The sequence below is a fragment of the Hydra vulgaris genome, chromosome 04, assembly GCF_038396675.1.
Source record: "Hydra vulgaris chromosome 04, alternate assembly HydraT2T_AEP".
Lineage (NCBI taxonomy): Eukaryota > Metazoa > Cnidaria > Hydrozoa > Anthoathecata > Hydridae > Hydra > Hydra vulgaris.
This window is the reverse complement of record NC_088923.1, coordinates 46,595,100-46,607,671: the sequence shown is the minus strand read 5'-3', so window position 1 is coordinate 46,607,671 and position 12,572 is coordinate 46,595,100. Positions and strand designations below refer to the sequence as shown.

The 12,572-nt window shown below is 27.9% G+C and overlaps 1 protein-coding gene across 6 annotated transcripts in view; it reads left to right on the top strand.

Moving 5' to 3' along the window:
* Positions 1–10,351, top strand: part of LOC105845222 (synaptonemal complex protein 2) — a 126,035-nt gene extending 115,684 nt beyond the window's left edge. For all 6 annotated transcript variants that reach the window (XM_065796472.1, XM_065796470.1, XM_065796471.1 and 3 more), the window contains 2 exons: positions 5,938–6,003; positions 9,830–10,351. In XM_065796472.1, the coding sequence (XP_065652544.1) occupies positions 5,938–6,003; positions 9,830–9,889 (126 nt within the window). In that variant the 3' untranslated portion in view covers positions 9,890–10,351. The remainder of the gene's footprint in view (positions 1–5,937; positions 6,004–9,829) is intronic.
* Positions 10,352–12,572: the final 2,221 nt, after the last annotated feature.

The following is a 12,572-nucleotide window of genomic DNA, read 5'->3' as shown; positions in this document are numbered from 1 at the left end:
TATTTCTTTCTTTAAAAGATATTTCATCAGGTTTTTTAATTTTTTGGGTTTAAAACAATATTTATGAGAGGAAAAAAAGTAAAGCGTTATATTACTTAGGATAGAAAGAAAGTTGATTTAATAATTATGGTTTAACATATTTACAAGTTTTAAACCTCTTTTGAAAAGCTTTCTGAAAATAAAAAATTTTAAATTATAAATAACCTAACCAGGCAATGGAAAAAAAAACAGAAGCTCCATCTGTTTTTTTTTCCATTGCCACGGCTGGTCAGGTTATTTATAATTTAAAATTTTTTATTTTCAGAAAGCTTTTCAAAAAAGGTTTAAAACTGTTGAGAAAGCTATTCTTTTTTTTTTTTTTTAATTATTGTTACAACTCTTTTTCGATTCTTTTTCAATCCTTTTACTCCAAAACATGAACCTTGAAAAATAAGACTGATTCACAAAGACACATACTGAGCATGGTACTACCAGAGGTATGGTAGAAACTGAACTTAGACTTTTATGGAGTTTCTTGTTTACAAAGTGCTCTACCACTACACCACTACAGCATAGTTTACATATTGTATTTGATTGATATATAATATCTAATGTGTCTAATTGACGTAACATTCAAAATGAAATTAATTATCTTATTAATATTTTTGCTGAAAACAGGCATTTGTATAAATAGTAACTGGATATTGCAAAAGTTAATAAAGGATAATATTAAAGGCTAGAGATAGTGACTTAAAAAGAATATTCATCATCGGCAAATGTTATCTGCATCTAGTCTTGTAGAAGGCCAGCTACACAATGACATTAGGGGTTAGCAGAAAATCTCTGCCACACTCCCTCATTTAATAGGCTAGTACAAATGTAAACTTGTATTACATAGTTTCCTGCTTTGAATTTTGAACAATGAAACTTTCTTGACTCATGGGCTTGTTTTTGTAACTTTTTGAGGATATATTACTCTTTCTGTTATCTCCCTAGCTCTAAAACTCAGTTTAATGGTTATGAAGCCAGCTGGTAGTAATGTTTCTCAAACTCTGTAGTTGCTCTCAGAGAGACTGATTCCATCAACAGCCATAAAACATTGCCATTTTGTATATGAAAGATGTCTTTGCTTTTGATGTGCATTGTAGAGGCTATATAAGGAGCCTTTGTTATGATTTTAAGTTGATTAGCAGAAATGAGGCAGTTGTATAGCTTATTGCTCAGGATGTCATTCACTCTTTATGACTAAATCAAGTCCTTTATTGATTAAAAGCATGAATAAGGTGCCTAAAGTATTAAACAAAACAAAAAAATAAGCGGAACCAATAAATCTTTTTAATCCTATACAAACATGATCTTTAAAGTAACTCATCTGTTGAATCTTGCAAAATTCACCAGACCAACATGATCTTTGTGAGACTTTGAATTTGAATTCAACTGTTTTATCTTTGAATCTCAGTGTTGATTCCTAGTATCACTTAAACAGTAAAGGTTCCAATTGTCACATGATTGGTGTATCACTAACCTAACTAGCTCTAAAGCTAAAAATTTTTGTCTTTTTTTAATCTCTTACAAATTTAACTCAAATGGTTAAATTTGTAACTCGTTTTCCATGCATTATTAATCAATAACTTTTACTCTTTGATTTGTGTTCAATCTCTGGCTCTAGCTTATGCTCAGTTTCTTCTTGTTTTCCATTCATGATTATGATTGAGATCATGCTATGACTTCATTAAAACTTTTATTTTTCACTTCTTCTGCATCAGATTCACCCTACCACTGAAGTCTTGTTTCTTTGCTGAATTTTTTGCTCCTGTATAACCTCCTGCATTCTGGTAGGCATGTAAGCTTTTTTTTTCCTTTTCAAGTCAAGCTTTATTTTACTTCATTATTTCTTCATCTTATATTAAAATTAAGTTTTATTTCTGTTATTTCTAGTTTTTACTATTTCTTTTATCTTTTTAAATAAACACTTATCTAAAAAAAAAATAGTCTTTTTATAGTTGTAAAAAATTGAAGTCAAATGGTATTGTATGAGGCTAGGATTTATTATTCTTAGTTTACTAAATCTGTATCATTTTATCTCAGAAATTAGGTTGTGGAAATTTTGAGAAACTTTTAACAATGTCATTAATATTGGCTAGCATTCCATCTCCCATACATGGGTCTGATCTTTTTTTTTTTTTAATGCAATTCACTCCCAATAAGGCTGCAATTAACCACTATTAAATTAGGAGTTACTAGAAAACAAAGAATACTTTTATTGACCAAGCAAATGATTGACTGAATGCTTGAAGAGTCAAAAGTTGTATGAGTCAGTAAAACATAAAGATGGGAGAGATGAATAACAGTTTTTTAAAGCATGTAGGGAAAGGTACAATAAAAGGATGTGACTTTGCTGAATGATAAGTCAAGTGAGAATGAGTTTTGGTTGTTGGATCTAGAGAGATACGCAGATAAGCAAGTCAAACTACATTTATATTGCTTTTTTTAAAAGAATTAGTTCAAGTATGACAACAGTATTTCATACAAAAGTTGAAACCACAAATGTCATTTCCCAGCAGGTAGGAAAACAAGATTCAGTCAACTTTTTAAATAGTTAAGAGAGAATGGAAGAGAGTTTTGGAGAACACTTTTGTAAGACTGACAGGAATGTTGTCCGGACTACAATCCATAGAAGGGTTTAGTTAAGAAACAATTTTAGCAAGAGACGCTGGATGTCTAAAAATGGTTTATTCTGTTTAAATGGAATGGAAGAAAGAGTATGCTTGTTTGATTCAAGAGTCATCTTGTTACCTCTCCAAGGAATTGTATGTTTTTTTGCAAAGAATTTTTTTTCCAACTTATATCCTGAATATAATGACCACACTCTTCTTGTCATTAAAAAGAAACAGGGTTATCCATTATAAAGTATCCAAGTCACTTCTGATTTTGTTAATAAAGTTATTTCCCACAAAACCTCTTCTTTAACTTGTTTTTCGGAAAACATTCCTGTTACAGTCTTACAAAAGTGTTTTCTGGAACACTTTTCACTACTCTTTAAACTGTTTAACAAGTCTTGTTTTCCTATTTACTGCAAAATAATATCTGTGGTTCCAATTTTTAAAAACTCAGAAGATCACTCTGACCTTTCTAACTATTATGCAATCAGCCTTCTTACTGTTATTAACAGTCTTTAAATCATTAATTAACTTCTGATATCTCATCCTGAGTCTTACTCTCTGACTTATTGATTGTTATAAGTAAAAGTTTCTATTATACATTAAATAGAAGAAGTGAGGCAAGGGCTTTTGCTCATAACATGTAACAAGCTTTTAATTAAGTCCTGCTGCTCTTCCCTATAAGCTGGTTTCATATTATGTATCTGGGAAATTTTTTAAAATTATTTAATCATTCCTTTCTAACTGCATTACTAAAGTTGTCTTTAATGGACAACAGTCTTCTTCATTACTTCATTCTTGGTTGTGTGTTGTTTCTCACCTATATCATTGATTTTTCTGATTACTTATCTCTAAACTGGCTCGATTTGCTGATAACACGACTACATACTCAGTTTTGCTGATAACGCAACTACATATTTCAGCCTTGCTGATAACACAACTAAATACTTTTGTCTTGCTAATAGCACAACTACATACTTCAGCCTTGCTGATAACACAACTAGATACTTCATTCTTGAAAAAAAGTAATCACTTTATGATCTTTATAAACAGGCACCTAATCTTGAATCTGAGCTTTTTTCTGTGACAGCTTGGGGTTGCAGTTGCTTGTGAATTAAACTCCAACAAAGCTCACTTGATTAGTCCTCTACTTTATGTTTTCTTAGATTATCGTTCACTATTGACCTCTCATGAAACCATATATACAATTCATTGCAAAGTTAGTAACTGCTAACATTGCTTCTCTTTATCGTGGTTGTCGTTGTCTTACTCCTGATTCCATTTTCTACCTCTACAAATTTCTTATTCCTCAAATATATGAACTACTGTTGTTATATTTGGACTGGTTCTTCTAATAATGCTTTTTCTCATTTAGATAAGGTCCAAAAATACATTGTAAATATAGTTAGACCTGCTCTATCTGTCTATCTCTCTAAATCCAAAAACCAAAACTCATTTTTACCTAACTCATCATTCAGCAAAGTTGCATCCTTTTATTATATCTGTCTCTTCATGCTCTAAATCTTTAGAATTCATCTAGTTTTTTTCTTCGCACGTCAATGCTTTTAAACTCTCTCCCATTTTCATGTTTTCCTGGTAACTAAGTCTTCTGTCAATCATTTATTTGCTCTTTAGCACTATTCTTTGTTTTCTAGTAACTCCCATTTTGATAGTGGTTGCTTGCTTTTTAATAGCCTTGTTAGGAGTGAATTAGATTTTCAAAAAATTATATTGTCTATAAGGTATAATTACTTCATCACTTTTTAATAAAACCAAAATATTATCTTATTTAAGGTTGTTTTTTTTTCTGATTCATTTACTGGCAATTTTAAACTGTAAATGCTTTTATAATATACATATATATATCTTAGTGTGTTTATTTATTATATTAGGGTAGATTTGGGTAGTATGAGCACCTTAAGCAAAAATTGGAATATTTTCAAAAATAATTAAGCTGGATCCAAGTTAGAACTATTTTTTGGAATATAATGATTTGTTATAAACAAAACCTATCATTAAAAGATTAAATTTTAGGCCCCTTTTTGTTGATGCAATATTGCTATGTTTTCTGCAAAAAAAAAACTAGTTCGCTTTTTTTCAATTTTATTAACTCAAACCTTTAAACGATAAAAATTCAAATTTTTTAAACTTAAATTGCAGAAAAATATTTAGTATTGTTAAAATATTAAAATTTTTACTATGTTTTGTTTTTATCTAAAAAGCAATTATCACTGCTATTTTAGGACTTTAAACTAGGTAATTTTAATGAAAATCACGGAGTAATTTGAGCATGTTCATATTACATATTACACAAAAATGGTATCTTTAAAGTCAAAACTAAATGTTTCTATGCATTTTTTTTTTAACAAAAATGGATTAGATTTCTAGCTAACATATTTTTCTTTATGAAAAAAATAATTTCATTATTTTAGCACCAAAATTTTGTGCCACAGATTTATTCATGCATGATGATATTATTTTAACAACGCAAAAAATTTAACAGTGTTTTGATTAGATGATAGCCGCTAATTACTGCATATAAATTTATGCTAATTGTACTAATTTCTGTTATCACCACATAAAGACGATTGGAAAAATACAAAGCAACTTTAACTTCACTTCTTACATCTAAGATATCTTTAAGTATGCTCATATTACTAAGGTGCTCATGTTACCCTAATCTACCCTAACTCTAATAGTTCGAATTCTATACCAATACTATGAGAAAAACCTACACAGCTAAATTTTTCAATCTAGCTTCATGGTATTCATTTTTTTTTTTTTTTTTAAACTTGACAAGAATTTTTTAATTAATATTATTTAATTCAGTCTAGTGTTAATTTTTCATTCTCCAAACAGAAATACAATAATTTTGAAACAGCTGATTTCAACTTATTAACTCTAGTACTCTATCTAAAAATATTTATCATGTTTTTTATAATTATTATTAATATTGTTTAAGTTGTTCTACTTGAGTTGCAATTAAAAAATTACTTTTGTTTGCAATACAATTGTTATTTACTTTTAAGCAAAGTTTATTTCATATTTTAATACTAGTATTACAATATTGTTAGAAAAATGTTAGTCACCTACCATCGACTTTTAGTAGGTGAATAACATTTCAATACTAGCATTGTTAGAAAAAAAAAAGTCCTAATTAAGTTGTGATAATAAAGTTGGTCTTGATTTGTTTAAGAGTTATTTGATTTATTCAAGTCATTGTGTATATATATATAAATGTATACATGCAAGTTTATATTATAATAGTAAATATTAGTTGTGTGATTTTTTTTTCTAGTCAAATATGCTTACTCAGTTACGTGAAGAAATTTGTTCAATAAAATTACAAATGTCTAATTCTGTTGTAAGTAGTTTTTACTTTTAAGTTATATTAGATATTGTTTGTTGAATATGTTTATTGTACATGTTTATGTATAATAAACAACATGAAATAGTTAATTTGTCACATACACACAGATTTACACATATACTTAATCTTTTAAACATTATTGTTTAAATCAAGAAAAAGGTTGACAAATGATTTATAAACTTTAAATTATATTAGTCAAAAAACTGATATTCAAAGTTTAAAAAAAATTGAAACAATAAATTCTGAACACTATATAAGGTGTTTAAAACAAAAAAACCTAGACCTTTTGGGAATTTATTAATCAGTTCACTTTATGCAAAATGGTGTATGTTGCCATAGTTCTGAAAAAATAATGGCATGGTTCTTGAGGATAGAAATTACTGTGTTAGAGTAGCCCAGTATCAGCCCAGATCTCAACCTAATAGAAAACATTTGGAAAGAAAAGACTTATTGAGCATGCTTTACTTTGATTTCAGAACTAATTAACGAGGTAAAAAGAATTTTGGATTCAGAACATGTCTCTGTAATAGTTTCAAAAACTAACAAAATCTAAAAGCATTTTCAAGCACTCTTTAAAAGTGTACTTAAGAACAAAGGTCAGGTAACTATATCAACTTTAAAATTTAATACTTGTAGCTTTTTTTTACCTCTAAAATCTTGATTTTTGAGAGAAAAATAAAAATAATTCAGATGACTTCAAAATGTACTAGTTGTAATATTAAACATAGTATAAAAAATACAAGTTTTTTAAATTTATTTGTTTTTTCATAGAAAGCAACATATACAAATATGTATCTTATTTTAATTTTTTTAGGTTAATATTATTAATTGTAATACTATTTATTTTTTAAATTATTAATATAGTGATCCTTCCTTTTATGAATACTAACATTGTTATTATAATTTTTATTATTGTTATTATTAATAATAATAAAGTTGTCACTGTTATTACTAATTATATTGATGTTATATATTATTATAATGAACAGTTATTTGTTTTTGTTACTGTATTCTTTAATTTTCTTTGTAAATTCACCTCTCCAAGGCCCAGAAGGCCACTACAGACAAGGGGGCTACTTAATTGTGGTTAAAACCTTCTCTCAACTCTATAACTCTGAAACAGGAACCATGACAAACAAGGTTGCTCCATGGAGAAATTAGTTCAGCGCAATACTACCAAGGACATGGTGGGGATCGAACTCCGAACCTCTCGCTTATGAAGCGAGAGCTCTACAGCTACACCACTACCGCATTTTTATTACTATTATATTATTATTAAATAATATTATTTTAAAATTTTATTAAATAATATTATTATTATTATATTATTATTAAATATAGTTTTCTGTTTAAGTAATGTATCATTTTTGATAAAGCTGTTGTCCACAAATTATGTCATGCAATAAGTGGAGGATGAGGTTAGTGATTTTGTGATGTTTTGTTCAAAGGGGAGTGGTTAATGATTTTGTGATGCAAACATAACTACTTTACAATTTTTACAACTAATAAAGTTTTTCAAAGAACATTAATAAAAAGTTCATTAACAACGTTCATTGAAAAATTTTATAAAGGAAAAAGACCGTGAAGAATATTATGCTAAATATTCACCTGTTTTTACCTTTAGGATTTTTTGAAAGTGATAAATAAGATTTAATAAGTGATAAATCAATAAGATTTCGTGCTTAAAGAAGTGTTTTTGGTTAATGGCTCTGTAAGACATCTTTAATTGATTTATAGATCTTTGACAAATTTTTTATTAAATAAGTAATGTTGTTAACAAATAAATGGATAGCTAGTGTGAAAACCCAGACAACACTCGTCTAAATAAAATTTTCATGGCGCAAGAGGAGCAGCTTGCATGGCTCGCCGTGTTTATATTAGGAGAGCTTTTTTCTGCTCGCTCGCTCATTTTCTCCCACTGAGGCCTATATATATCTATATATATATATATATATATATATATATATATATATATATATATATATATATATATATATATATATATATATATATATATATATATATATGTTATTTGATAAAAATTATTAACTTTCAGATTTAACTCAAAGTGGAATGAAATTTTGTAATTGTTACCAAATTTAACTGAAAGCCAAATTTTTATATCAAGTGCGGCACCGAAGTTGAAACCGAAGTCAACTTTGCCTTTCACTGAATTTTGTAATCCGAGTTTTAACAAATATTTGCTGGTCCTTAGTCCTACCAAGTTATAGAACTTAGAGAAACACCTGTTTCTACAATTATTGTCTGATCACTTTCTCATTTCTGATCAAATTATCAAAACAGAATGTGCAGTTTTTTTTTTTTTTAGGTGCCCCATGAAGTCCTTATGGTCTTGTCACAGGGGACCGCAGAAGTGTATTTAACCAGAAAGTTAACGCGTCTTTCCTTACCGTGATGCAAAAATATGTCCAGAGCTCTTTTTGAACCTGGATCTCCTGCTTATATAGCAAGTGCTCTAACCGCTGTGCCACGACCACTTGAAGAACATGTCTTCAAGACGCTTGTAATAGACCACAAAATAATATTGCCACAGTGTGATATTTTCTTTCTAACCATTTTGAAGTTCGACTTAAATTGTAAATATGGATTTTCACTAAAGTTCAATTTATTCCAGCATTTGAAAAACTTATGTTAATTGGATAAGATCTTTAGAGAGCACTTGCTCTGGAGTATAGGGGAGTTATTAAAACCACTTATTTTATTTCTTGAAGATCTTATGATATGAATATTTTAGATTGAGATGAATGCATCCTAATAAAGATAATTTTCAAAATAAAAGTATTTTTATTTGAATGAGGTATCTACGTTTTTGTGTGGTGAGGTTTTTTTGTAGATAATATTCAATATGATGCATTGTCTAAAATCATAATGCAATATGATCTTAACAATCTGCTGCTAATTTCATAACAAAATGTTTTTTAGATTGCTTCAGATGGAAGATTAGTTGCACTGATGGAAAAGACCCTCGCCAAAAATGTAGTTGATAAAATACTTTTAGACATAAGATTAGCACAATTTATTTAATGATACTTTTCACTCAGCTTTAGGCGGCAAAATCGACAAAACAAAAAGCTCATCCTTGATGTTGTTTTGCTGTTTTGATTTGGAAGAAAAGAGGAAAAACCTCCTCTTCCTTATAAAACAGCAGTTTTGTATGTTTCACAAATTCTTTGAGGTACTTTAACATCAAGAAGATCAATGGCTTTGGTAATAAAAATAATTTGGTATTAATTGTGAAATTCTTTCTGCTTCAAATACTAAGTTTAGATTTCATTTTCGGGCTTTTATCGGAGCATAACAACAAATATTATGTCATTACTAGATATTTTTGTGATTTTAAAATTTTTGCTACTTAGCGAAACACTAAAAAGTTGTTCCTTGGAAAAGGAAATCTTTTTTTTCTGACTTCACTGTATGCACACGTCCAAAATTCATGCACTGTATTTTTTGTTTCGTGCTTGTAAATTCTTATTTTTCATTTAAAATTTAAATTTTAAAATTATAATAAACAAATCTTTCACCATTGATCAAAGTAAGTTTCTATAATTAAAATTTACGGGAAGCAAAATTGGAATCTGGTGACATAGTACTTTCATCCAAATTAAATGCATTCTCAGGACTACCCTAAAGCTTTAAATATATGTAAAATTTATTTAGATAAAATACGTAGTTAAAGTAATTTTCTAGACAATTTTGCTATTCTTGTATTTATGTATGTTTATATAAATCTGATGTATTTGTCTGACTATTACCAGCGACGTTATTGAGTTCTATCATTCTTTATACGTTTTTCCTTTAGAGAGAAACTCAAATAACAAGTTTTCGTCGCTCATTAGAGACGATGCTTAATAACGTTTAAATTTAACGGTTCATTAACTTGTCTAACACTGATGTATTCCGGCTAAGCAAAATAGACCATCCAAAGCAAACGCTTCTGTATGATTGACGCAAACGCTTTTTGGCTGACTGATGTAAAACATTTTAGTAAATTATCTTACAATTTTTTCGTTAACGTTATAAATTGATGTTTTTTTAAGTTCTTTTTGAAAAGTTAATATCTGCTTTTTATTGTGTTTTTGCGCTTATAATGTTGAGTTTTTCATTATTTTTATTTTACAAACTACTTATAATTTTCTAAGTTGGAGACTACTATTGTTGAAATTTGTTCATTATATTTTTCTTATTTTATTGTTATTGTAAATTATACTATGTAATCAGTTATGTACAGTTTTTTAAATTTAAATAATTATGTACTTAAGCGTTTAGTCAGTGGAGATTTGACTCTATATAAAAATTATGTGAAAATATTAACAACTTAGAATATATTTTTTCGGTTTATAAATTGTATAACAAAAAGACTTATAGGTACTTTAAATTAAAAATTACAAAAATTTAATAGCTACAACCTTTTCTCAACTTATCAATTTAATTGGTGTCGTCCGATATTTTTATTTTTTTTAAATTTAGAGGATCATATAGATCCTCAGGTTTAAAAAATTCATAAATATAGTTTATCCAGTAAACATTTTTGTAGTGAATTTGCACTAGACCTATGTAGGCATTTTGAGCGGTTTATTGAAGTTTAGCTCATAGGTTAGCCGATAACTTTCCAACTTGCGATATAGAAGTAATTGGCTATAGTGATATAGAAATCATTGGCTAGTCATTGGCTGAAATGATATAGAAATCAATGGTTAACCACTTTTTGCGGCTCCTACTAACGGTCCACTAAGTAACAGTTGAGCAAACTACAATGAACCGCTCAAAATGTTTATATAGGTCTACTAAAATTCCACTATAGAATGTTTGCTGGATACATTTGATTTTTCTTTTGGTATTTATACTTAGTATTATAAATAAAATTGTGCCTACTCTGCCTTTTAAATATATATTTATATCAGTTTTTCTTTTTTGTTCTTATTTATGATTTAATAACCGCTTTTAACACGTTTAAATAAATACTGATACATATAGAAAATAAAAAATAAGCGACATTTTAATTTACACTATCAATACATAAAGATGGGGTAAAAAATTACAATATTGTAAACACCTTTTGAAATAAAGTATAATAAAAAAAACTTAAACAATATCATAAAATTAAAAATTTAAAAGTACGATGATATTTCATCAATTAAAAATATTTTTCAGTTTTTGTTTGAATGAGTAATAACTATAATTTTCGAGAATATCAAAATTTTAAAAAATTAATATCATAAAAAAGCTCCACGAAACGAAATGCACGATTTTCCAAATTTTGTATGGTAAACAGGTTGACAAATAGTTTTATTATTTCGTAAAATTTTTTCTTTTTCTTTTTGTGTTTTAAACTTTTAATGGAAATAAATTATGAAAAGGTTCAGGTGATAAACTGTTTTTACACTTAAACATAAAACAAAGAACATTGAAAATATTTAGCTCATACATATTAAAAATTTTCATATCAATTAAGAGAGGCTTGGCATGAGTAAAACTATCCTTAAAATTAATAAGGTGTACAACATGTTTTTGTTGACGATACAGAGGTTCAAGTTTACTTTGATTTGAACTGCATGTTCAGTATAAGAATTTTATTTGAACCCATATTGGTTGTTATATATAAGAATATTTTTAGTTAGATGACTATAGATTCTGTTATAAACACTTCTTTCTAAAACTTTTGAAAATACGGAGAGAATGGATATGGTACGATAATTGCTTACATTAGTTAAATCTCCTCCTTTATATTATGGTATAATCTTTGTTTTGTATTTTTAGTTGATTGGGAAAAACGCATTGTTTGATCGAACAAGAAAATATCTTAATAAGAGTGTATTTTAGGACATCATATGAGTTAATAACAATGTTTCCATTGATATTATCCGGCCCAATCGCTTTGTTTAGTTTTTGCATTTTAAAGGTACATTCGATTTCTTCAAAAGTTAGTTCAAAAAAATTAAGTTGAGAAGTAGGGGGAAAGAAGTGATCTTTTTTTAAATTGTTGACTGGAGGAATATTTTTGGCTAGATTTGGACCAACTGACATAAAATACTTATTCAACTCAGCAGCTATCTCTTCTTGATTAAATAAAAGCTCATGATTTATTTAAATGGTTTTGGGTAGAGTTTTTAATGTTTCTGGTGATTTCCCAAGTGCGTTTAGAATTTCCTAAGTGCGTTTAGAATTTCCCAAATGCGTTTAAAATTTTCCAAATGCGTTTAGAATTTCCCAAATGCGTTTAGAATTTCCCAAGTGCGTTTAGAATTAAGTTTATATTTTTCGTGTAAGTTGTTATGATGCTTATTTTTGAGATTTTTTCTTCATTGTTCTAAAGTTTTAGCGTAATTTTTATAAACATTTTTACTCTCCGCTGATTTAGGTTTTAAATATTTGGTATATAACTTCTGTTTGATTTTCGAAGATTTTCGAAGAACCCTAATAATCCATAGTGATTTACTACTTTTTTCATTGATATTAATTTTAACTTTTGGGAAATTTGTGTCACATATTTCAAAGAACGTTTTTAAAAAAGTATTGCTAACTAAATTTACATCATTTGAAGT